We start from the raw sequence: 27,845 nt of genomic DNA on the forward strand, positions 1-27,845 counted from the left end.
GTATCTTTGAAGAACATGGCTGTGCTAAATTGGCTTTTGAGAGAATCCTCTGAAAAGTTTAACAATGTTTCAATCATAGCTCTGTAAGGGTGAGTAGCGCTTGATTGTGAGATGAGTCTATCCCCTAATGTAACATCTACTTGGGTAAAGATTGTGTTTAACGGATAGTTAATGATGCCTACGTGGTCGGTGGGGCCCAGATGAGAGCCGTCTCTGTGTGTTACTCGCAAACGCAGGTAAAGCATTGTGTCCGAGAGATCCATATATTTAGAACCGTCCCCCGGTATGAAGAATTCAATGGGTCCTTGCTCCGTCAAAGCTGATAAGGGTGAAATTTCGACGTATTGGCTTTGTTCTATCGAAAGTTGGGTCATTGGGGGTGAGAACAAATCTAATTCCGACAGAGTGCATTCTTGCGACTTGTGATGTAAAAGAGCCATTTTCGTCAGATTGTTTAAGAGAAAATGTCGGCGTTGCTTCTTCGGCGCTTCCTTCTTGAGACTGATTTCCTTTTGACTGCACGCCTACGCTTTTTATGAGTAACCAGTCTCTGACCTATCGGTCTCCTTGAAGGTCTTCGAGCCAAAACCATTAACCCGGATCCATCTTGATTATTTTCTCTTCTCTGTATTCTTTCCATCGCACGTCCTGCTACATCCATGGCAATATTTTTAGCCGCCGACTGCAGGTGAGGTTTCGCTACTGTAAAACCTTTTTTGACTAAAGGTACGACAAAACGGAAAAGTTTAGAAAAAATGGAGCCCAAACCTCGCCCATATTGCACAGGGGCCCCGTGAAAACCCGGAAGCGACCCTCCTGCTTGGGTTTCGTAATAATTAACAAAGCGATACAGGTCAGGGTGTGTCTCCATCACGACCATTGTTTTTTACCTCGGTTTAAAATGCAGGGTAATAATTATCTTTCCGTATTTAAAATTAACCGGCTGATTCTGATCCGTCTTAATCTGTATTCCTACTTCTTCAATATGTCTCCTACTAATAGGCAGGTAGTAAGCAGGGTTGAAAGTTTTAAAAATAAACTCCCCGTATCTCCCTTCGATCGGAACAGTCCTCAATAACGGAGCATAGGCATCCCCTACCGTCTGGTGTTGCACCACGTCTGTATAAACGTATAAATGGTATTGACCCGCCTTTATATCGGCTGGGTACGGGGCAGGTAACCAATTAGGTTTTATAGTAAACCATTGTCCTTCCTTCATACCAAGTATGTAAGCCAACGGTGCATTAAAGCGGATCTTATAACATCCGGTTGACGACATCCAAAGAAATTTCCGCATATTAATATCGTAATGGAGTAAAATTTGGTTGCCTATTTTATTTTTTATAATATACAGAACCGCCTCTCGTAGCTTGTCAAGATCTTCATATTCCCCGGATGTAATATCTAAGGTGTGGGTTACAAATTCGTTTTTATCAGATCCCCTAGCTGTCTCTGAGTTCTTTGCATCCTTAGCTTTGGAAAGCGTCATATCTTTTATATAGAAAGTAGTCTGGTTTTCGGGTACGTTTATCCAACTACGAGGGTATGAAATCTCAGTCAGGGCCACCTCCCAACTTCCTTCGAGATCAATGTGTTGGGCCAAATTCACTCTGAACTGTGAGATTGTGTTGTCCGTATACACATCCATACTAGCGTTAGAAGGTAGAGTAACGTAGAATCCTCCATCGTGTAAGGGATCCATGCCGGCTTCTGATACAAGTTGTATTTGAAACTCTTTTTTAAACGTCTACAATCTGAGAAGCGGGGACCCAGCTATCGAATTTCGAGGGCCATCCCTTCCAACGAACGAGGAATTGTCTCTGCCCCCTCACCGTGCGCCTTTTAAGGATTTTCTCAATATGGAATGTGTGGTCTTTTGATACGCTCACCTTCTGTAATTCACCTTCGTAAAACGATCCTTCTATGACATCCCCGTCATAATCTTTCAGTTTGTAGACGGGTGGAAAACGAGGAAGACATTCAGATATGGTAAACAATTCGTCCGTAAAGCTCTGCTCGTATTTTTTATCAAACACTCCTCTTAATTTAGATATCCTCACCACATCTCCTGTTTTAAAACGCATTTTTAATTTCCCACTTTGCTCTATCGGCATATTACCGTATAGATTCTGGAAAACCTGTTGAGTATTTCCGTCAGTAACTTGATTGGGCTTCATTTTTATACTTTTATGGTAGCTTTCGTTATAACTACTTACTAAATCTTGTACGACGTCGATATACCTGCGTGTGTTTCTGGCCGTAAAATATCTCCACATTCTAGTTTTTAAAGTCCTATTAAACCTTTCAACAACCTGGGCTTTCAGATCACTGGCAGTAGCAAAATGAACAATGTTGTGTTTTTTCATCAGGTTCTGAAAATGTCTGTTAAAAAATTCTTTACCCGCGTCGGTCTGTATTTTTCGAGGCGTCCCACTCTCAGACAAAACAGATTCAAAAGCTTTAACTACCTGCGGAGCCGTCTTATCCTTCAAAATGCGTACGTAGGCTTTTTTTGAAAAAACATCGATGACGGTCAGTAAATATTTAAATCCATCGTTGACGCCAGCCAGGGCCTGCATATCGCAGAGGTCTGCCTGAAATTGATTCAGCGCCCTTGGGACAAAAACCCTGTTTCGTGGGAAATTGATTCTAGCGGGTTTGTGTAAGGTGTAGGCATCTTGCTCGATTAAGAAACCCCTGACTCGATCACGATTTACTTTTTTACCCGTAACATCCTGTACACCTAAGTGTAAACGCTCTACACCACCAAAACTGGCCGGGTGTGAGGCATCGTAGTAAAGCTTCTCCATACACTTCCTCTCAGCCATCATCATCAGAAAATGAATTTAAATGATATATGCAACGATTATTTATTGATAAATTCACACAGACATGACTTCTTTTGTTTTTTTTGGTTTATTACATGATTTCCATAGTATAATCATACACAATAGTAAAAATGATTACATGCATAATGCTAAAAGGCAATACTAAGAATTAATATACTCAAGGACTCGGGATAAGACATAGGGACTAACTTTTAATTCAACGACGGTTTGAAATTCTTTTAATTCAACAGGTAAGTCTAAAGGGTAGTTATTTTCTAGACAGTATTTTGCAGAATCAACAAACAGAGTCAAAATTGTTACCAGGTGACCTACACCCACGTCATCACACCATGCATCCAGAACGGCTTTAATTGTATTGGCCAAACCCAAATGACTCTCGTTCACAACACGTCTGACAAAACAATCCCAAGATACATGAAATAGCGAATGAGACAATGATCTGACTTTTTGCATAATCAACAACATTTTGTCAATTCGTCCATCTCGGTCAGAAGTATGTAGAATGGTTCTCTCCAGAATGTCCGCCCAATTACACAAACCGTAATATCGAAACAACAATTTTCTGAAGATATTCCCCATCGTGTGTCTCTATTTAGAATTGTAGTACTTGTCCAGCAGAGTCTTGAGGTCGTTCGACAGCGATCCGGGGCCTTCAAGGGCGTCCAGTTGCTCGAGCTTGTCGAGTATCTTCTTCTCTTGCTCGAGATCTAGCAGGACAATCTCGGCCGCTGTCTTGACCTTCTTAATGTCGGTAGTCAGATGAAGCAAGTTCAACATGTAATGAATGCTGGGGAGGAATTTAGGCGTGCACAACAATGCTATCACACGATGATAATGTTTCCTAAAATACTCATCATCGTCTATTTCTAGACACTGGTGCTGCCTCTGGCTGGGATGGTTGATTAAACAGCCATTACATTCATCTCTACTGTATTTAACTATAACTTGATTGAGGAGATGTCCTATAGTCTGTTTTATACAGTTGTACTTATCCCGACACAGCCAACTGTCCGGGGGCCCGTTCCAGACAAGGTCCCAGTCCTTGTCAAGGTTTGTAGGTGAAGGCAAAGCTGTTGGCGGGCACCCCTCCACAACGTCCCCGTCAGAGGTTAGTTGCTGCTGAGGCTGCTGCTGCTGAGACTCCTGAGGCTGCTGAGGAGGTAGGTGTTCATGTCGGGTATTGAGTTCCTCAGGAGTCATCAGCAGTTGTGAATACTCCAGCGAGGCAATGTACTCATCGGTCAGCTGCACTTCTTGAGAGTTCTCCGGCGGAGGGGTGTTCTCGTCGGCAGTCGCGGGGTACTGAGAACAGTCCAACTGCTCTCGCTCAAGGTGGGTCGCGGCTGCCTCAACGTCCTTTCCCTCCTCAAAGTCAGAGCTCTCTGTCTGCGTACCTTTTGAGACTTTAAGCCGCGATCCTTCCACCAGAGGCACCACACTCCGGGCACCCAGAGGCGTCCACGATGTTGCCAGGCGTCTGGAACTCTGTCTGGTAGGAGGCATCGTTGTCGTCGTTGGCTTTTTCAGGCAAAGTGTAGTCCGGCTGGAGACTCCTGCTCTTATATTACATAGGGGCGGTTATATGGGAGGGATTTGTTGTAAAGAGGCGTATTTTCCCATTGTCTAAGTGGTAGGGGGGCTGTCCTTGAGGGGGGTTGGCTTATGACGTCAGAGTAGGCGGTTCATAGGGGCGTTGACTACTCAAACGTCAACGCCTTCCTTACACCCACAATGTTTCGCCAATGCCGGCTGTCCAAAAAGAGGGTGGAGATTTTTTCAGAGTGCGCATCCATCCTCTCATTCCATTCAGCCAACGGTAGGGTCAAAACCCTCAAAAAAACACCACATTCAGTGTTAAATGCTTCCAAAGTAAAAAACAGTTCATTCTGATTTGTGCGATCACCAGTCTCTATCAGGTTGTTAGAATCAATTTTCACCTTAAAAAACCAACGCGTAGGCGTTGTCCTCGAGACCCATGTAAATGTTAAAACATTCCATGGTTCAGACGACTTCATACATTCTTTCAACACTCGAGGTACCAGTTGATTTAATATACCCCAGTCATTAGAGTTTAGAGTCCCATAGCCACTAGGTGATGTATTTTCAACACCGTCCATGCTAAAATACAGACACAGCTCACCCATCTCGTAAAGGAAGCGGTATCCCCATGAGGCAGATGGATCCAAAGACCATATTTCCTCCAAAGACTCTGCGGGGGGTTTCTGAATACGTCGCAAAAACATCTGCTTCTTACGCGGCGCATCCAAAATCGAGTCGGTCCCAGTGCGTCCCATCTGCACTGAAACATTTGTCTCGCTGATTACATTGATTTTCCCCGCCATCCTCGCTGTAGCTCTATCGGACTGTTGAAGCGCTTGTTATATCCTTTTTACCCATACTAAACCACTCCCTCCGATCACGTCATTCAATCTCATTATTATTCATTATTCACTCAATCTAGGGGGGCGTGCACCGGATCCGGAAGTTAACCAAACAATTAGCATTTGAACCCGGGTCAGCCATGATATCTGCAAAAACAGGTAGGAACACCACCTACACATCATCCATCTTCATTAAGGGGTCATTAATCTTCATTAAATGACATCAGGAAGTCATTAAGGGTCATTCATCTTCATTATATAACACCTGGAAGTCATTAAAGGTCATTCATCTTCATTAAACGACATCCGGAAGTCATTAAAGGTCATTCATCTTCATTATACGACATCCGGAAGTCATTAAAGGTCATTCATCCTCATTAAACGACATCCGGAAGTCATTAAAGGTCATTACCCCTCATTAAATGACATCTGGAAGTCATTAAAGGTCATTAACCCTCATTAAATGACATCTGGAAGTCATTAAAGGGTCATTAATCTTCATTAAATGACATCAGGAAGTCATTAAGGGTCATTAATCTTCATTAAATGACATCAGGAAGTCATTAGGGGTCATTAATCTTCATTAAATGACATCAGGAAGTCATTAAGGGTCATTAACCCTCATTAAATGACATCAGGAAGTCATTAAAGGTCATTAACCCTCATTATATGACATCTGGAAGTCATTAAAGGGTCATTAATCTTCATTAGGGAGGGGTCATGACCCATACATGACCCCCCTAATCTAATTAAGAATGTCATCCATCAAATTTTGACAGAAGCGGCCTTGTAATATTCTCTCTGTTATGTTTTATTATTATTATATTGTTAATGCACGCACACATTAAGATCCTCCACATATTGACTTGCTTCACAGACATATTGCGTTCCCCTTCATCTGACAATTAGTGTAGATTATAAACATAAAAGGGCCAAAACATCCCTATTCAAAATTAAATTGCACTAAAAAACGAGCCACCAGAGGGTGCTAGAACTGCACAAATGGAAATCTACCTCACTTTTTTTTTACAGATGTGTTACATTTAAATATCGTGAACATGACGACGACGATATTGTGGCAGTTTAAATATCACAATATCGCGATATCGGACTTATCGTTAAATCCCTAATCGATACCACCGGGAGAATATTGGAATAAGGAATTATCGTGGTTTTCTCACAAAACATCAACTAACATGACATTGTATCGTTTTCTTCCAAGTTTATCAATTCTTGCTGTATCATGATACTGTCAGTAGTATTGTCATATTGACTTCCAATACATTAGTTAAACTGTTTCCTGGTACTACCATTATCACTATTAAAAATATTGTGGTAATATTTTATTGTAGTTTTCTTCCAACAGGTTAATTAACACACAAAACATGAGAGCAAGATCATTTTTCTTATTTTTGTTTTCCAAGATATCAACCAGCACACAATTGCTGTATCTTGATACTATTGATGTTGTTGAAAATATGTTATGCCATTATCAATAATCAATCAAATCAATTAAAATACTGACTATTGTGACACGACCAGCATTGTAGAACCAATATTGCGATAATATCAAATAATCCTTTACTTATGTACTGCTTATCTCTGCATCATGATATTACTGTATTGGCATATTTGGAAATGTATCTTAATAAAATGTGTCGCTTATTGCTGCATTGTGACACATTGTAAATAATTAAATGTAGTATTTTTTTTTTTATATCAACTGTATATTTTATTTATGTATCAACTGTAATCGTGATACTACTGGTATCACTTGAAAAACGTGATAATATTGTTATTGTGCTTATCTGCTTATATAGAAATTGGCATGCAATTGCTGTGTTATGACACTTGGGTATTATTTGCAAAATGTCATCATATATATGACATCAATTATGGCTCAACTAGTCTGATTTTTTTTAATTGCTGTATGCCGATATGATTGATATAAATAGAGTAATAATATTGCATCATGGTCAAAATAATATGATTGTAGTGAAAAAAAAAGAAAAAAAAAAGTCTTCCCTTGTGTTTGACTTAACATCCTCCACATGGGCCACATCCACACACACGCACGCACACATGCTTCGTCAAGCACAAAACAGACGCACACACACAGGAAGACGGTGTACTTTGTGGAATTAAATCCCCCCCCCCCCCACATGTGCACAAACACGGTGGTGGTGGTTGGGTGGGGGATTCTGTTCTCGGAGGGTCGGCGGCTGCAGAGTGGTGTCATTGTTGATGACAAGGGTCCGTGAAGGACGAAACTTCCTGCGTGTGATGGAGGTTGCCGTGGCGACAGCAGGCCTCAGTCAAGCGCATTTGGCTTTGATCAGGAGGACGGAAAGGCAAAAAAGAGGAATCCTTCAATTGGCAGCGGCCGTCCACATCAAACGCACCGCTGGCACGACGCGACGGAAAAGTCTGAAAGCAGCACTTTGGAGCCACTTACACCGGCACACTTTTTTTTTTTTTTTTTTTTTTTATTGGGACGACATCATAGCACACACACTAAAAAAATAAATAAATAAATGGGAGGAAAGAGTTTCCTCCAGACCAGGTGGGGGGCCAAGCAAGCAAGACAATGATATCGCAATATTTCTGCAACAGATTATTGATAAAGTCATAGAAAAAGAATTACAATATCACTGTGATTCTTTTCTGGAAATATTGAGAGTGTAATGATACAACACTTTGTGTGATAATCGACCTTGAAAACTATAATACATGATGAAAATATATTTTTCTGTGACAGCCATTGTTGACAATCGATATTATCGTTAACAGGGAAAGGCTGGCCCGCCAATAACTAAAATCTGTGTATAACTGATGCCCGTTTTTTTTTTTTTCCTAAAAAACAAAAAAATATTCAAAAAATTCTCTCAAAATATTCAATATATGTGCAACCGCCCAAAAAAACAAACAAAAAAACAAAACAAAACATTATTGCAGTAGCACTTCCAATGATTCTGATGAAATCACTGAAATAATGAATGTAGTGTTATACAGTTCTCATACTCAACTCCACTTTGCACTGAGAACTGACCTTGACTCATCTCATTTGCTCCCAATAACGTGTAAATACGTTTTTTTAAATGTTGTAACTGTCCCAAAGACGTATTCATACGTTTTTTTGTTTGTTTGTTTGTTTATGCTAGCTAGAGCATACAGAAGGCTTTGATGCAGCCTCTCAGCTGCAAAGAACGGTTGCAGAAATGATAGTTATTACACAAACGGCCAGCAGGTGGCAGCAGAGCAAAGGAGATTAACCAGGGCCATGCAGAAAAAAAGCTCAATTACTTACAATTTTAAATAGATTTGTGAAAACTGATGAAACTTAGCTCTCATCTAATGCTAATTGCTGCAAAACGGAAACAGATAGTAACATACTTTTTTTTCCTGATGAAAGAAAAGACTTTAATCTTTCTTTTGGTAGGTTCCATGCAATTGAACACAATATTCTGTGAGCCTTGCAAAATCAGTCAAAATCCAGTAAAACAGCCAGGAGCGAACGGGATTGCTTCTGTGAAAACGGCTGGGAGTGAATGAGTTAAGGACTGTCATTGCACTTTTGCACATTTGCACATTGTAATATGTACAGTTGGTACAGTGGTTTTATACAGTATTGGTTTTATTTTATTTTCTACCCTATTTTATTTCATTGCATATATTTTTATCTGTCTATTATGTGTGTACTTATGGTAGAGCTTAAATTTCATTTCATTGTACTTGTATAATGACAATAAAGGCTAATCTAATCTAATCTAATCTAGTGGAAGAAAACAATGACATGATGATATTGTGATATTTTACCATATGATGCTGATCATGACTCAACATCTGTGCAATAATCAAATAATCGATATATTGAAAGAAGGCTATGAAATCACGAAATGTTTCCCACAAGTATTAAATCTATTCATCGTTCCTACTGCAAATTCTGTTGAATATTCCGATATTATTAAAACTTTTTTTTTATTTTATTTTTTTTAGATATATCTACTTTTGCTTGGTGAAAGAACACTCTAAAAAAAGTTGGGTCAAAACTAACCCAACTATGGGTCAAAAATGGACCGATCCTCTACTTGGGTTAATTTGACCAAACTTTGATACAAGAAATGGGTCTTTTAGTCTAAAACAATTTGTAAATATTGGTCAGAAAAATTGGGTAAATTTGTATAAAATAACCCAGAAAGTTTGTCAAATTGACCCATAAAGTCAAACGGTCCATTTTCGGTCCATAAATTGGGTTACTTTTGACCCAACTGTTTTTAGTGTAGAAAACATGTTGCTACTTAATAATGAACAAACTACGATTAATCTTTAGATAATCAACTTTTTTTTTTTTCATTACTTAAATGTAAACTTTCCTTTTGAGAAACATTAGTGATATTATTGACAAATCTCCCCTCATAGATGTTGGTCTATGAGAGAGACAAAGTGACATCAAAACCACAGTAGCAATTTTGCTAGCTAAAACAGCACATTTGCGTAAGAACCTGTTTGTTAAAGTGATAAGTAGGAACGACAACCGTGTCAGGCTGTCAGCATCAAAATGTGTAGAGTCATTTACGTCAATTAAACTGCCTTGAAAAGTGGCTCTCACTGTTAGCCGCTAGCGCTGTTAGCCGCTAGCGCTGCCTATTAGCCGCAGCTAAACACTAGCAACTGACACCGTACAAGACAATGTGTCAGCAAAATTAAGTATTTTTGGTGACTGAATGTGATTTCAGGACGAAGTTGTGTTGTTGACATCAGTCGGAATAGTTTGCGACGACAATATGAATATGAATCGCCCGAAACAAGATGCGTTCAAGCCAGCCATTATGCCACGACACGCTCAACTCCAAAATAAAAGCGTTCCAAGGCTTTCATCTCCACATATTATTCGGTAAAGTTTTATTTTGAAGTTGGCCTTCTCATTGCGTTGCCAGATACTGCGTCAAATAGTCCCCACAATGTTCAACTGTTTTCTTCACTGTAAAATCTGGAGATTAGCCGGAGAAATGAGTGATCGGGAACCACATGGGGGTGACATATGGAAAGTTGTCAAATAGGGCTTGATTCATGTTTAAAAAAATAATAAATAAAAAAAGAATATTAAGTTCCAATGAATACCAGAGCAAAATGAGTGCGCCATAAACAAGTATGACTTCCTGCTTTTAGTCCCTTTGTTGCCTTCATATATCCTTCAGTTGCACATGTAAGGATGCGAGTGATCTCTGCAGCAAAGCCGCCTTTGGAAGCCATTCAAACAAGATGGCCACCACAAGAAGAAGAAGACGAACATTAGCTGGAAGCTCATCGGATTGGTGGACTTTCATGTATTAATGAGATGCAGCCTTCGCTTGTGATGAGAGGAAGAAAACGCGTACGGGTGCGACACACGTGCCTGCAAAAATGTGCATGTCACACATGTGCATGTGCGCTTGACAGGAAACGAAAGATGAAAGATAGAAAAACATAAAAAAAATTTTAAAAAATCCTATCAGACTTTCCTCAAATAGTTTTTCCCCTCCCTCAATTCGACGTCATGACCTCATCATGGTTTCATTCCAATATATTGATTTCTCAATTATTGTGTTCTGAATCAATTAATACTGTAATACTTAATGGTTACAGTATTGAATCGACGTTTTCTTCCAACGATATCGATTACTGCCGTATCGTGATACTGTTGCTATCAGAGTAAAAATGTCACGATATAATTGGATTGTCTTCCATTGTCTTCATTATTGCAGTATCATGATACTATTATATCATATATAGCCATATAGGTTGTCACTGTATCATGATACTTTTGATATCATTAGAAAATATCGGAATAATATTACAGTACAAAAACATTTTCTTCCAATATGTCAATACTTGCCTCGTGTTACTATTGTTAACAATATAATATTCAATCATGTCCTTCCTCCAATTAAAAACGTTTTGCTGTATCACGATGCTATTGATCTCATAATATTGTGATATCACATTATGATTTGCTGACTATAGAAGGATTACTGCTGTACCACATATACGGTAATGATAAAGTATTTTTTCTTCTAATACATAATATCTCATAAACCCCCCCAGTATATTGATTATGACTGTATCGACAAACCCGAGGTATCGTTGCATTGATGTAAAAGCATGCTTTTTCCTAACCTGTTGGTTAATTGCTCAACTCAACTCAACTTTATTTATAAAGCACTTTAAAACAAGCATTGCTGTATACAAAATGCCGTACATGAAACATGTAACATGCTACTCTTTATCACACTAATCTTGTCATATCATTTTCCAGTATATCAATTGTGATACAAATGGCTGTATTGGGATACTATTGGTTGTTAAAAAAAAAAAAAAGCAAAAAAAGCAAAAGCAATTCTTCTGTTCCACGGGCAAGCACTTTCTAAATCTTGTTTAAAAAAATAAAAATAAATTCTTCCAATATATTATTACTGCATTCAGCATTCATGCTGCTTACTGAGCTGCGATGGCTGAGAGGTTAAAGCGTTGGACTCGAAATCCAATGGGGTAATCCCGCGCAGGTTCGAACCCTGCTCGCAGCCACCGATCATGTTGTGCCAAAGGATTACTGGTGTGTAGGCTGAAGTGCCACAGACAGTAGTGTCCAAACTGGGGCCATTTGCGGCCTGTCGTCTGTTTTTTAGTGGCTCGCCACATATGCTAAAAATGGCATTTGACTCAGTTCAAATCAAATAAAAACAAAAATGTTTGGAGATGGTCAAAGTAAGAAGGGAAGGTGTCGAAAAACACAGGTACTATTAAAGGTTATTTTAGTTAACTAAAACTAACGGAAAAACTAAAATTCAAAACACAATTTTTTTGAAAAACTGAATTACATTTTATGTTTACAAAACTAACTAAAATAAAACTAACTATAATTATAGCAAACATGTCCTTCGTTTTAGTCTTTGGTAATTTAATACATGAGCCTTTGGGGATGATTTTAAATGTGATTTTTTTGTGATTTATTTTGATATAAGCCGGAATAATGACGTCGCGCCCATGTTGTTTTTTTAAATATTGCGCACAAGTAATACACATTTAAAAAAAACTAAAACTAAAAAATGTCCTTCGTTTTAGTCTTTGGTAATTTAATGCATGAGCCTTTGGGGATGATTTTAAATGTGATTTTTTTGTGATTTATTTTGATATAAGCCGGAATAATGACGTCGTGCCCATGCTGTTTTTTAAATATTGCGCACAAGTAATACAAATTTAAAAAAAACAAAAACTAAAAAATGTCCTTCGTTTTAGTCTTTGGTAATTTAATACATGAGCCTTTGGGGATGATTTTAAATGTGATTTTTTTGTGATTTATTTTGATATAAGCCGGAATAATGACGTTGCGCCCATGTTGTTTTTTTAAATATTGCGCACAAGTAATACACATTTAAAAAAAACTAAAACTAAAAAATGTCCTTCGTTTTAGTCTTTGGTAATTTAATGCATGAGCCTTTGGGGATGATTTTAAATGTGATTTTTAGTAGATTTATTTTGATATAAACCGGAATAATGACGTCGTGCCCATGCTGTTTTTTAAATATTGCGCACAAGTAATACACATAAAAAAAAACTAAAACTAATAATGAAACTAACTAAACTAAAACTAAGCATTTAATAAAGAACTAAAAATAAATTACAAAAAACAGAACCACCCTGAAAACTAAATAAAACTAACTAAAAAAAACAAAAAACAAACCCTCAAAACAAAATAAAAACTCAAATGAAAAATTCCAAAACTATAATAATAACCCTCCTGCCATATTACAAATAAATTGGTTTATATACAGTAGCATTTTTCTAAATATGCAAACGCACAAATAAATTATTTGTACAATTTTTAGGACTAAACACAATTTCTCTTAACATTATGTGGCCCTTGCGTCCTTCCGATTTTCTGTATGTGGCCCTCAAATGAAAAAGTTTGGACACCCCTGATTCACACATTGCATTGAAGTCTGGCAAGTATGTGGCCAAAATTGCCTACTTGGGTGCAAATATTACATGGCGACATTTCAATTTGGTTTCAGAAGAGTCAGCGAGGGGTCAAACGTGACCGGCGTCCGCCGACACTTCATCAGCTTTCCAAACATGTCGGCGATGGCCGAAGGAACGCGGCCAAGTCGTCATCAGACACTTGCCTCATCCTCTCACGAGCTCGTTCGGGAAGACGCGAATGAACCGCCTGACCTCGACCCTCATCTTTTTAATGCGCACGCACGCACGCACGTTGGGGTCTTTTAGTCATTTGTCATCCTTTTGTTTACTCGTGCGGCCGCCTTTCAACTCTCCGAGATGTGATTGGATGAGACACATGCAGCAAAGGTTCAATACTCTCTCTCTCTATGTGTGTGCGTGTGTGTTTACTTTCCAAGCTTATAATCGGAGCGACAAACACACACATATGAAGCACATTAATTTGTGGCCAGGAATGACGACAAGATACAAAACTTTCCCATAGGGAAAAAAAAAAATGCAAAAGCGATTCATCTGTTCTACAGGCAAGCACTTTCTAAATCTCATTTTCAAGTGTAAAAAAAAAAACAAAAACAAAAAAAAAGTTAATTAGGTATGTAGAAAATCAGGTGTGTACTCACCCTTAAGGAAATTGGAATGACTACTGTGCAGCAAAGTGTATGAGTGAGTATCTGCTAAATACAAAATACACAAATTTATGTTAATAATATATAATAATAATAAACAATAAATATTATTACAATCTATATATACACAATACAATTAAAAAATTAAAATACAATAAAAAAAAAAGAGCCTAACAAAATACACAAACAATAGATTTTCAAAAATAGAAAAATATTGGTTAAAAAGATAGGAAGGAATACAAACACGGAGGTAGATATACTGTTCCAAAATCTTGGAAAAAATTTAAAATATCAAGTATGAAAATATTTGGAAATATATAGTCATACTACAAAGAAATATAACAACATTAGGATATTTTTAATATAAAAAATATTAGAAATTAAAATATAATATACAGTATTATAATAATAAGAAAAAACTACAAAAATACAGGGAAAAAATATTATGTATAAAATAGTAAATGAAACACAAAAATATTAGAAAACCAACACAAACATTTGAAAAAAATATACAAATAGAATGACATACAGTATAAATACAGTATAAATAAATAAAAAATCACAAAATATCCTTAAAAAAGACAAAAAAAAACAAACATAATCTAAAAATACACAATGAACAACAAAAAATGCTTTTAGAAATAAATATTACAATATTAAGTAAATAATACAAAATATTATAAAAATATGCAAACCAATTAGCAATAAAATATCAAAATATTAGAAAAAAATAACCAAAATATTATGAGCACAGGATAAAAATATTGGGGAAAGCAAAAATCAAAATATCTGGGTGAAAATCATCCCCCCATAATATTAGGAAAATAATTGGCTTTTATTTATTTAAATACTTAAATACCAAAATATTAGGAATACAATACAATACACATTAATGAAAAATAAACATTTTATTTGAAAAAATAATAATACAAATTACACATTATATGTGCACACACAAACATGCATCCACTTTACTGTCTCACAAGGTTTCAGCAAAGTGAGCATCCAAAAAAGTTCAATGAAACAAATACTACTTTTTAGTGATGATGATAACCATAGAACAGGAAGCGGACCCGCCTGCCACATTGGCAATTGGGCATTTTCATAGTGACTCATTTGGTTACACTTGTTACGTTCTTTTTACACTTAAGTGTGCAACTATCATGATCTTCCGAGGACTTTTTTTTTAAAAATGGTTCCCTCTCCGACTTCAGTTGGTAAAAAGATGTCGGAGTCAGCTCGTTCGTCTCTGTCGTGACTTTATTATTATTTTTCGTTCTGACCTCCACCCGCCTGGAAAAATACGAGCAGGAGAAGATGTGGCCGCGTTCCGTACTCGTGACTCTCGAATGACGGATGGCCGACGTTTAAACGTGTTTGCGTTCAACCGTCGTGCAACACCTACACACATATTTAACGTGTGTGTGCGGGTGTGGAAGGCGGCCAGGGGGTTCAGGGACTTGGACGCTTTTCTTTGACGTGCGTCACAAAGTTTTCAACTGGTGAATTATTGGCTAAGTCTTTGTTGTTTACTCATCAGCGTGCCTGTGAGGCAAGAATCAGGGCATCAGTGCCAGATTGTTTACACAAGACCATGACAAATCATTTTGCGGGCTTTCCCACACTCAAAAACTCCATCCATACGGTTTCTATTCTGTGTCCAAATATGGGCAATTCATATTTCCCCTCGAATCAATACTTTTGCGCTGTCATCTGTTATTTTTACGCATTATTAACCAATTTCAAGTGCTGACAAAAGCTTGAGAACAAATCTATCAACGCTGTTGGACACTTGAAAAACAAGTACACCTTTCTTGTTCAGTGAAATACAAAATATTTTTTTTGATATAAAAAATATTTATGATAAGAGTTAAAAGTAACTTTATTCTAAAAACGTTTAACAAATTGGCAAAACCATTTGTCGTTTTTTAGCGGAGTCATTGGCATCCCATCTGCTGAAATTAACTAATAAAGTAACTTATAATAATCAAGTAATCAGTAAAGTAACTAAGTTACTTTAAAAATCCAGTAGTCAACAAAGTAACATGTTTTTAAAAACGTGTAATCAATATAGTAACTGTGTTACTTTTAAAATACAGTAGTCAGTAAAGTCACTACTACTATTAAAATTATGCAATCAGCAAACTCAGTTACTAAAGTGAATTTTATTTTTAAAATCAAGCAATCAGTAAATACGTCCAAAATAAATCCAGTAATCACTGCAATTGGCTGGCAACCAGTTGAGGGTGTACTCCACCTACTGCCCAAAGCCAGTTGGGATAGGCTCCAGCACCTCCCGTGACCCTTGTGAGGAGTAAGCGGTTAAGAAAATGGATGGATGGATAAATCCAGTAATCAGTCAAGCAACTAAGTTACTTTTAAAATCCAGTAGTCAGTAAAGTAACTTTTACTATTAAAATCATGTAAACAATAACATAACTAATTTACTTTTAAAATGAAGTAATCAGTAAAGTAGCTAAGTTACTTTTGTAATCTAGTAATCAGTTAAGTAACTTATTTTTGAAATCCAGTAATCAGTAAAGTAACTGTCAGAGTTACCTGTTTGACATCTATTAAAGCTCGCAAGGAGAGGAACTGACTGATACAATTCACTCCTGCACTCTCTGAAGATTCCTCTCCTCACCCTCTCTATTTTTTTGGTTTTCCACGCCTCTAGTTGCATGGGTGTTCCAACCCTAAAAATGCAAATGCAAGGCATAGTTGGAACACAGTGTACTTGTTTGTCGATGTGTTGGGAATGTGAGTGGAAGGATTGCTGAGTACATGCGTGGTCAAGTTTGAAATCATTTCTTAACAGAAAACAGGCGACCTCAGCAGACTGGCTTTTTTAAGTTACTCTTAAAATCCAGTAGTCAGTAAAATAACTTGTATGAATAACAGTAATGTAACTAATTTACTTTTAAAATTAAGTAATCAGTAAAGTAACTAAATTACTTTTGTAATCTAGTAATAAGTTAAGTAACTTAGTTTAAAAATCCAGTAATCAGTAAAGTAACTAAGTTAAGTTTAAAATCCATTAGTCAGTAAAGCAACTTTTACTTTTAAAATCATGTAATCAGTAACTTACCTAATTTACTTTTAAATGCAGTAATCCATAAAGTAACTAAGTTACTTTTGAAATCTAGTAATTAGTAAAGTAACTTACATTTAAAATCAAGTAATCAGTAAAGTAACAAAGTCACTTTTTCAAGGTAACTGTGGCAGGAAAACTGAAGAAGGCAAACTAAGCCTAACTCTCAAGTAGAACTTCACAATTAGGCTAGCCTCAGAACACGTAGATACATATTCAAGTAAAAAATGATTTTGTGTACCTTTGAGTACACAACAGCATTAACACATTCATTTATGACCAAAATGTCGCTAAATGCTCGTTCATGTTGAACCAAAATCCAACGCTATCAGGAAAGAAAAGCTCCGCTGTACTTTGCTTTCAGTTTGTGACGTGAAGTGAGATCTTCGGTTTGGGAAGGCAAGCAGTCGTAAATTGGGACGCACGCACCAATTACAAATGTAGGAAAATCACCAAATGTTTGTCACTTTCAAACCTTTATTTTTTTTTTGCAAAATCTCTTCCAATAGACAATCTGTGAAGATACTCGTCATATAGGAACGAAGACCCCATTTCAAAAGAAACAAAAACATCGGCAATGGAATTGATCGGCCGTTCGGGAGCTGTCCCGAATTTCCCAATTTCAAATCCGGAATGTTGAAAGTGCAAAACTGGAAGCAGGTGAGACCATTCAAAGCGCATGTGACGTGAGGCACAAGAACGCTCAACACTTTTCAATTTGTGTTGATCATCCGTGTCATGGCGCCTTTTCTCCTTTGGAAAGGTAACGTGAGGTCACGGCGCCGTCGGACGGGGGAATTTCATTAAGCGGCGGAAGAGCGGCACACCTCCCTCATGGCTGAGAGTGATAACAGCCGCGAGGGAGGACAACGCCGTGCACTGTCTGTAACCCCCCCAGCACTTATCTCGAATGAGGTGATGAATGCGAAGGCAAGCAGATTCCATGACTATACAAATACTTGCTTTACTTTTTCGTTTTGGGGAACATCCACCCCCCAACACACACACACCCATTTGGCTACAATATATATATATATATATATATATATATATATATATAATTGTGCATTTTTGTCTATTTTTTAATTAGTAATTTAGATCTAATATTTCTGTATTTTACCAAATATTTGTTATGCTAAAAAAAATGTGTATTGCAGTATTGTTTAACATTTATTTAGACTATTTTTGTCGATTTTCTCGTACACATATATTTTTATTTTACTTTTTTTAAAAATAATTTAATACATTTTTTTCTAATTGTAAATTTTAATCCAACATCGATGGATAGTATTTTTTTGGTTATTAAATATTTTGTATAATTTTATATTTAGGTCTAGTATTCTGATGTAGTATCTAAATCATGATATTACTTCATGTGTCTGCTTTGTAGTATTTGTGAATTTTTAGCCAATATTTTTTATTGTATTTTTAAATTTAATTTCTGTGGATTTTTCCAAAATTTGCAAACCCTATGTAATTTTAAATATTTTATATTACATAATTTTCTAATTTTTAGCCCTTATTATTATTTTCTATTTTAGGTATTTTTAATATATATACTTTTGTCAAATATTGTACATTATATTTTCTATTTTTTGGCAAATTTCTTGCCGTTTTAAAAATATTTATTTTAGTATAAATATTTATAATTTGCTTTTTTTTTTTTTTTTTTTTTTATATTTTCCTCTATTCATGCATCCCCTCACCCCCCTAATATTTGTGCATTCTCATTCATTTTCTTGTCTAATTAAAAAAAATGTCTATATTCATCTATGATGGTAATATACTTTTTATTGTCATATTTTTAAACGTAATAAATTTCCCAGGTAGTAGACGCTTTAACATAGGGATCCCACAAAATTGGCACACTGGAGTTGAAAGGAAAATTTCCAAACCACCAAAACTGAAATAATCTGCAGTTGTTGGAAGCTGTTGTGTACGACAATAAAGCTACAAATGCACTTTGTGTGAGGATATTCCTCGATCTGAACTACTTTTCCATCTTTTTATAATAGCATTAGCCACAATTCAAATGTCATATCATGTTTGCTTGTTGCGTATTGATGGATCGATGCACGATGTTTCTTCTGCCTGTTGTTTTAATACATGCAAAGAACTACTGCTGCCATGTTTGTTATGTAAAAAATTGCAATCAAGTTTTTTTTAAATTTTTTTATGATTGCTTCTTGCGCCATTTTGAGCATGTGGCCTTTTGTGAATGGCGAATATTTGAGGGAGGCGGTGGATGATCACAGGAGAAGAGACTCCACTCAGCGGGGTGAAAAGTGCAGGCTTTGGTGCACACGGAATTGTTTGTATACACTTGTTTTTATATATTTAGATGTACATATATACATATGTGTGTGTGATAGAGGGATAAATGTAATTAAAGTTGTGTGCCTTTTTTTTTTTTTTTTTTTTTTTAATTAGACGCTGCTTTTCTGGGAAGTCTGTGGCGGAGCTGGGTGGAGCCTCCGTGGAGACAGGAGGCTTGCGGTCGGGCCGAGGGAACCACGCCGGCCCCTGTAATGGAAACCGTGTGCTGCGCATGCCTGACACACACGCACACGAACATACACGCAGTTATAATGTCGTGAATGCCACACTAAGATAGGAAGACAAAAAACAAACTCAGATAGGCCTACAGAAAAGCTCATGTAGACGTGAATGTGTGTGCGTCAATCGTTTATACAAGTTTAGTACGAGTGTGTACCAATCGACACAATGCATTTATATCATATCATGGTCATGGATTGTCACACTAAAATATAAAAACAGCCAAGACACACACACAGAGAGCCACATGGAAACAAGAGTGTGCGTGAACTGTGCCCCAATCCAATGTGAATTTACGGTAGGTCGATGTTGGGAAGTGTGCTGCCGCCATCTAGCGACGGGGGGTCTGAAGTGCACTACATTTGGACCGAGTTGTTGTCTATGGAAGCCCAAAAGTGTCAAAATTCAATAAATAAAAAGGCCTTTTTGAAATAACTATTCTTTTATAAATAACAGGCAATTATGTAATATGGTCATTACATTTTCAAATGAGGTGTTAGTATTATTATGAAAAGTTTTATGCTATTCTTTAATATGTAACAAATATTTTATTTTGATTAAATATTTCCTAATGATTATTTTTAACAACGTCATACTTTTTAAAAAATAATGACATTTAATTTATTTTCAAGGTTTTATAAGATAATAAAACGTTGTTTACAAAGTCAGTTTTTATTTCGTAATGCCCTTTTCCGTCTTTTACATAATGGCGTTTTTTATTATTTTTAAAAAGTATGACGTTGTTAAAATAATCATTACGAAATATTTTCATCAAAATAAAATATTTGTTACATATTAAAGAATAGCATTACACTTTTCATAATATTACTAACACCTCATTTTAAAATTTAATGGCCATATTACATAATAGCCTGTTATTTATCAAAAGAATAGTTATATCAAAAAGGCCTTTTTATTTATTGAATTTTGACACTTTTGGGCTTCCATAGTTGTCTACCAAACTGGTGGAATCGTGTCATAGGTGGTGAAACACACGTATATTTTGTCATGGATTATTGTGCCTCACTAAAATGTGTACAATATTATCCAGGTCTTGTTCGCCGACCCCCACCACCACACGTATTGACGTCCACACACGGTGCTTGTCAGTCTCAAGGCACGTCTTATTAATTAAAGCATGCGCACGCACCAGAGCGTGTTCGTAAACAGGCACACAAGCACGCACGCCAACTCGTTCTCATAACGCATGCGTGCGCACGTCCACAAGCGTGCGCGCGCATATATCCAGTCCAGTGGCTCGGCTCACGCAACGGGAAGCCCTCGCTGGTTAAATCCCAAGTCGTCTTTGTGAGCACGCACCTGTCCGTTATGCCACTCCGACGCCACAAACGAAACAGGGGTGACTTTAGTAGAAAAGGTTAGCGTTATTATAAAACAATAAACAAAAAAAACCCCGGAAGTTTCCACTGTGTCGTCCTCGCAAAGCCTCCCGTGAATCAAAATGGACGAAGGGCTCCACCTAGCGTCGCCGCCAGAAACCGACGCTTCCGTGTTTCACTCCCCAAGTGCGTGACCAAAGGTTCCCACGCTACAGAGCACGAGCTCGTCCTCGTGAATGTCATGCTACTTCCACGAAACGGCAGCCGGGCGGAAGTGCGATCAAAATAAAAGTCGTCGTTGTGTGGGGGGGGGGGGAAAGAAAAAGAAAAGAAAAACAAGCTACAGCTTTTATTTTTAAATGACAAATATAGCATATTCAGGAGACAGTGACAGTTGATCTTTTGTGTGTTTTACTTCCAAATAAAAACATGACAAGTAATATTTAGATGAGTGTTGCAGTAGGTCATTAAATATACAAAAATATACTTGCATCCTGTGGGTTGAGTTTCACCTGTCATTAATATAAAATCATATTCGACTATAGTAAAAGCTTTGGTGAAGTGTGACTTTTTTTTTTTTTCAATCCCTGATTATCTTATTTTACAGGGAAAATAATGAACCAAGTAAAAGCAGTATGAGCGCACTATTAAATGTGGAGGTGTCTAAGGGCCACACTGACAATGGCAAGGAATTCATAATGCAAGAAGTAAAATGTTAAATTATAAGAATTGGCAATTTGAAAAACAGTCACATTAAGGAGAATCTAGGCATAACTAATGATAGTTTTTTCCAAGAAAAAAAACAAAACCCTAAAGAATATATATATATATATATATTTAAAAAAACAACGCAATTTGCAAGAATAGTCTTTTTTTTTTTTTTTTTTTTTTTTAAATTCTTTTTGAGGAAGCCTTCCCACAAGAATAAAGTCATATTCTTTTCACAGTAAATTGCAATTTTTTTTGTATTTCGGAAAATTAATATGTAAAAATAGTGCCCCCCCCTCCCCAACAGTAAAATAATTTTTGGACAACAAAGTAAATCCCGTTACCATTACGACTTTATTCTCGTAAAAGTACAGCTTGAGTCTTGCACAATTGTCTTTTACGTTCATTTCATGTGGCCTTCAACACGCCTCCGCGATAGAAAAGCCGCGCTCTGAACAACAAATCAAACAAGTAAACACATACAAAATGGTGTTTTATTGTCAAAGCATCTGAGTGGGACAACGTTGACTTATATTTTTATGTACGTATGTGCATCATTCCTGGTAGGTGAACTCTAAATTGTGCCACAGGCTAATTATGGTAAGTAAGCTACAGTATATACAAACGTCCATCACTGACCGCTGACGTGTGTGTGTGTGTGTGTGTGTGTGTGTGTGTTACTGTATGACAGTAAATCCGTCAACGGCGACCCGACGCTTTGGTATTGCCGCCGAGTGACAAACGCGGGAAAACGGTCGCCTCGCTTTATCGTACAGTGCGACCAATCAGTACTAACTAAACACATCCATTGAAAAACACCCACATGAATATATGCAACTAATGTTAAAGGGGACATATTATGAAAATATTTCACTTCTCAAACAAAAATAAAGAGACATTAATCACCAAAGGACAACACGAGTAGCCCACGGGTCTGTTCTAAAAATAGCTCACCAGTGATGGGACACTGTGACTTACTAAGAATTAAAAGAATGTTAACATTTATTTTGTGAAACTTAACATGGTACATTTTCTTCTGTACCAAATATTCTATATTTTGTTCAAAAATAAAAATGTGAAATAAATGTTTGATTCACTAATTTTAATACCATGATAAAGCAATAGTTTTTGTTCACGATGCAGGAAATCTGGCATGTCCAAATTGTTGTTTGTCATGACCCGTGCCGTCGGACCGTGCTCTTGGCGGCATGATTCCCGTAATGTGACATGGCGACCTTCGTCACCCACAAAAAAAAAAAGGTCGTGTTGAGCTTGGCATGAGAGAATCTGGAGGAAAAAAATTAAATACTAAATTTCATTTTAAAAAATGAGGATTAAGTCCTAATTATGTCCTTTCCTGGCTTTGTTTTAACTTATTTATATTGTGTTATTATATTTTCTGATTATTAAGCATAGAAATCTACATTTGGTTTGGAATGAGAAATCAACCTTTTTTTTTTTTTTTTAAATCATTAAAAAAAAAAACACTGAATTTGCTTCGTGTTTCTTTTAGACTCTTGACAAGTGAGAAAAACATTTTCATTCTGCTGGCCGTATATTTTTTGATTTTTAAGAACCTAAAATAAAAAAAATAAATAAAAAAGCATAATATACATTCTGTTGCTTTTGTTTTTACACTAACAACAAAAAAAACAGTCTGTAATCCCGGTGGATATATATTTACTCAAAATGTATATATTTTTTCAAATAAGGATTAAAACTTAATTCTTTCAGAATTTCGATATACTGTACACCTATCAGTATGAAAAGTCTACACACCCCTGTTCAAATGTCTTTTTTTTTTGTGATATAAAAAACGTACTTTCCACCATTAACGTAACCTGTACAATTTAATTTAAAAAAAAATAAAAATGAAATTATGTGGTTGCATACGTGTGCACAACCTCTTGAGAATTATCTAAACTCATGTTAGTATATTAATCATAATTTTCTCAATTAAGTTGAATAAGTTCAAGATGATGCAAAAGTTTTGAAAAGGTTTTCCTTGCTCATTTTTTGTTTTTGTGTTTTTTAATATTATGAAAGCCTGGCATAATTTATTATGATCCTTTTTCCCCCTTTAAATCATAACAAAAAAAGAAAAAAAATGAAATTTGTATGGTATTATCCTTTTTGATGATTAAATGCAGAGTGGGTCTGGGTTGTGGGGGGGGGGGGGGGGGGGGGGGCATAATATGTCTCCTTTAAGCTCCTCTTGGTCAATGTTCGGCACCATAAAAACAAACAAAAGTAATAATGAGACCATCATTCTAATGAAGTTTTGTGAGAAAAACTAAACATTGATTTTACATGTGGAAACCGAAAAACATAGAAGAAATATAGAAGTAGTCTTTTGCGAATGCCAGTCGCGGGCCTTTTTTTTTTTTTTTTTTGGTGTCCGTCCGCCTCAGCAGTCCGAGTTGTGTGAATGCGCGGCGGCAGCCGCCGCCGCCGCCGCCTCCAGCTTCCAGTCCCGCTGGTCGTCGGCGGTGTGCTGCGAGGCGGCGGGCGACAGCGACATCTGGCGGCGCGGGTTGCCGCTGTGCATGGTGTTCCAGTGGCGCTTGAGGTCCGACGCCTTGATGAAGGCCTTGTCGCACGAGCCGCAGTTGAACGGCCGCTCGCCGCGGTGCTGCCGCTCGTGGTCCTTCAGGTGCGACTTGTGCTTGAAGGCCTTCTCGCACAGCTGGCAGGCGAAGGGCCGCTCGTTGCTGTGCACGCGCTCGTGCCGCTTCAGGTCGGGCCCGCGGATGAAGGCCTTGCCGCACACCACGCAGCGGTGCGGCTTGAAGCCCGAGTGGATCTTGAGGTGCTCCTTGAGGTGCGCCGCCGTGGTGAAGGCCTTGGGGCAGTGCTCGCAGCCGTACGGCCGGTTGGCGGTCAGCAGCCGCTCCTTCTTGGCGCTGTGCTCCAGCGGCTTGGGCACGGCGCCGGCCAGCGAGCCGTGGTCGCGGTGGCCGTACAGGAGGTACTCCAGCTTCATGTCGCCCGACGACGACGAGCCCCAGCCGTGCGCGTGCGGGTCCTTGGCCAGGCTCGTGTTGTAGCCGTGCGGCGGGGCCACGTGCGAGGCCCCCGCCCCGCCCATGCCGTCCATGGCCGTGTCGTAGAAGCTGTTCTTGCGCACCTCCTCCATGGCCAGCTCCTTGAGGATGGCGTCCTGCGCGCGCAGGCCGTGGTCGCCGGGCGGCGCCTGGTTCTCGCGCGTCTTCATGTTGGTCAGCTCGCGCTTCTGCGAGCACAGGTTGTCCAGGAAGTTGATGCCCAGGATCTGGCCCGACGACATCATCATGTTGATATCCTTCTTGCGCACGGCCAGCCGCGCCGTGTACATGTAGTTGAGCACCTCCTCGAAGATGTCCGAGCGGATGAAGTCCAGCTCTACGATGGAGTTGTCCTCGTCTGTCTGCTTCTTGAACAGCTTCTTGAAGTAGTTGCTGCAGGCCGCCAAGACGCAGCGGTGAGCCCGGAACTCGATATTCTCCACCACCACCACCACGTCGCAGTGCTCACCTTCCATGCGCTGCTGGTTGAGCATCTTCAGGAAGGTCGCCTTGTGGTCGTAGTCGATGTAGCGCAACAATTCAGACATGGTGTCGAATGGGAGCAACCTGGAAAGGAGGAAGGGAGTGAAAAAACTGATCTCATCTTCCCGTTTGGTGGAATCCCACACTGCCATGAAATGATTTCATTTATTTATTTGTTACAGTATTATTTGCCCTCCGATGCATTTTTGAGCCATATATCGGGAGAACAGTAAAATATAACCACACAAAGAAGCTGCCAACCACAAGACAGTCGAACACAGGCTCCGCCCCTTACAGGTAAATACATACACGAAGTGCCGTTTATTCAGGCATGCATGATTAAATCAATATATTCTATTTTTTGGTACCTAATCTCCTAAAAGCAGCATACCTTTAACTTAATATGAGCAACTCAGAGTAGTTGGGCCTCAAAATACATTTTCAAGTGTGTTAAAAGTGTTTTAATAACTCTTTGCCACATCCACAAATCTGTTCATCTCCTACTTGGTGGTTCTATCGCCACTGTTCCTCTTCTGCACGTCAAAACAATCTCAATCAATGTCTCCAGAGTCTTCATTTAGGCAACTTCAAAATTTGTCTTCTGGACCATCTCCAAACCATACTACCTTCCTATAAACATTTTTATTTCACTTTACATCGAGCTTTTCAATCACTTGATAACCCATGACACTTTCCCACACCGCACCCGGACTCTCCTTTTTCGCCTTCCGTCCGCCTCCTCCCCATTACATTGAACAGTTGAACCCAACTACTTTAAAACTCCTGCATCCACTCCACCTGTACTCCCCGTACAAATGCGAAACTCCTTACACTCATATACAAACAAAAACAAACTAGCTAAACATTCCCAGCAGGGAAACGAAAAACAAAATAAAATCAACGACGACGGGGCGCGAGTCGCGAACAAAAACGCACTTGAATTTAAATGCGGGTGGTGCGTTCAAGGCTTCGACGGTGCGTTCAAGGCTCGCGTGACAAGCCTGAAGAGAGAGGGAATATTTCACATTTCACTGCGCCCAGCCATTTTGACCAAGCAAGCACAAGCTCCGCTGGCATGTTGTTCGCAGAGGAAGGAGGGGGGGTGGGGGGAGCGCGAAAGCAGCGCGGAAACACGGAGGAGGTCGTACTCGACACACAAACAAGCTTTCTGTTCCACAAGCACTCGAGGGAGAAACGAAAAAGGTTCCTACCCGTCGTCCGAATGCGATTGCCCGTGTTGTCACGCAAGGCGAGTCGACGACGAATCCACACTGGCTTCTGCTGTCGTTTTTCCTCTTCCTCCTCTTTCTTGTTGTGACTGCCGCGCAGCGCAGGAAAGGCCGCGTTGCTCTACCGCCACCCAGCGCATCGGAGACCCTACTGCCGCCAGCCTCACTATACGAGGGGGATGATGGATGTGCCAAATCCCAGCTGGCTTCGGGCAATAAGCAAGGCGGGGTACACCCTGAACCAGTTGCCAGCCAATCTAGGCAGGGACATTGTTTTAAACATAAATAAAAACGAAATACATAGTTTTGAAAATCAGGGGGCAGACATAGGTAATAGTTATTTCTTTTCCATTTATGTTTTTTTTACTTTAAAGAGTGAAATAAATTGAATTGAATATACCTACAGTACAATGACAATATATTTAACGTTCAACCTGATGAACTTAATAGTTTTTAACAAATAATCATTAATTTTGAATTTAAGGACTGCAACACGTTCCAATAAAGCTGGGATATGGTCACATGTACACCACCTTGTCTTTTAACAACATTCAATAAACATTTGGGAACTGAGGATGCTAATTGTTGAAACTTTGTAGGTGGGATTCGTTCCCTTTCTTGCTTGATGTACAACTTCAACTGTTCAACAGTCCGGGGTGTTCGTTGACGTATTATATGCTTCACAATGCGCCAATATTTTCAATGGAGACAGGTATGACTGCAGGCCAGTCTAATACCTGCACTTTTTTTTTTCTTTTTTTTTACAGTGAAGCCAGGCTGTTGTAGGAAGTGCAGAATGTGGTTTGGCATTATCTTGCTGAAATGAGAGCAGGTGGTGTCCACCTTTTGCCACCTGCAACCCTTGTCCAAACTTTTCCAGGTGACACTACTGAATGGGTTTTGGGGGTTCATCCTTAATACAACATACATTTGTCTTTTCTAGAAACCATAATTCGCAATGGAATTGTTAGAAACGGATTTGAAAAGATAAACAATGTTTACTGGATTTTTTTCTCTCCCCCTTTTGGATCGTAAACCAGTTCTGATGCAGATGATGAGGAACATCGCTGCTGTTAGAGATAAACAACAACAATGGGATTACAAACAATGCAAATTATTGGCAAATATGATAAAGTTGGAGTTAATCATGCAATATAATATAAAGCATATTCATTGGAGTTTTTTTTTTTTTTTTTCCCATTTCTGGCATTAAACCAGTTCCGGGTCAAACTGACCCAGTAGCATGCTATTGCTATTCTTATGAAGACTAACAAAAGGGTTATAAACAATACAAAGTTTGAAGAAAAAAAAATGTTAATATGAGTGTTGGGAACAATGTAAATGGATTTAATTGGCACCAATAATAAGAAATAATAGGCATATTTCAGGATTCCCTGAAATATGCCTATTAGGTTTCTGACACTTTCGGATCCAGCCGTGGGTCAAACAGACCCAGAGCTGTTTATGAACCTAAACAGGAAGGCTGTGTCAACAAAGCAAAAAAAAAAAAAAAAAAAAAATCAATTAAAATGTGATTGAT

At 38.3% G+C, this 27,845-nt stretch overlaps 1 protein-coding gene and 1 non-coding gene across 2 annotated transcripts; one reads left to right on the plus strand and one right to left on the minus strand.

Annotated features, from left to right (window-relative positions):
* Positions 1 to 11,711: 11,711 nt before the first annotated feature.
* trnas-cga (transfer RNA serine (anticodon CGA)) lies at positions 11,712 to 11,793 on the plus strand. The gene has a single exon. It is a non-coding gene; the product is annotated as a tRNA-Ser (tRNA).
* A 10,091-nt stretch (positions 11,794 to 21,884) lies between these two features.
* On the minus strand, positions 21,885 to 26,497 carry LOC144015899 (zinc finger and BTB domain-containing protein 14-like). Its single transcript, XM_077516355.1, has 2 exons — positions 26,288 to 26,497; positions 21,885 to 25,160 (listed from the first exon to the last, which is right to left on the minus strand). Exon 2 carries the CDS (start codon positions 25,139 to 25,141, stop codon positions 23,957 to 23,959), a length of 1,185 nt encoding a protein of 394 aa, XP_077372481.1. The 5' UTR covers positions 25,142 to 25,160; positions 26,288 to 26,497; the 3' UTR covers positions 21,885 to 23,956.
* Positions 26,498 to 27,845: the final 1,348 nt, after the last annotated feature.

The sequence above is a fragment of the Festucalex cinctus genome, chromosome 1 (genome assembly GCF_051991245.1).
Source record: "Festucalex cinctus isolate MCC-2025b chromosome 1, RoL_Fcin_1.0, whole genome shotgun sequence".
In the NCBI taxonomy this organism is placed as follows: domain Eukaryota; kingdom Metazoa; phylum Chordata; class Actinopteri; order Syngnathiformes; family Syngnathidae; genus Festucalex; species Festucalex cinctus.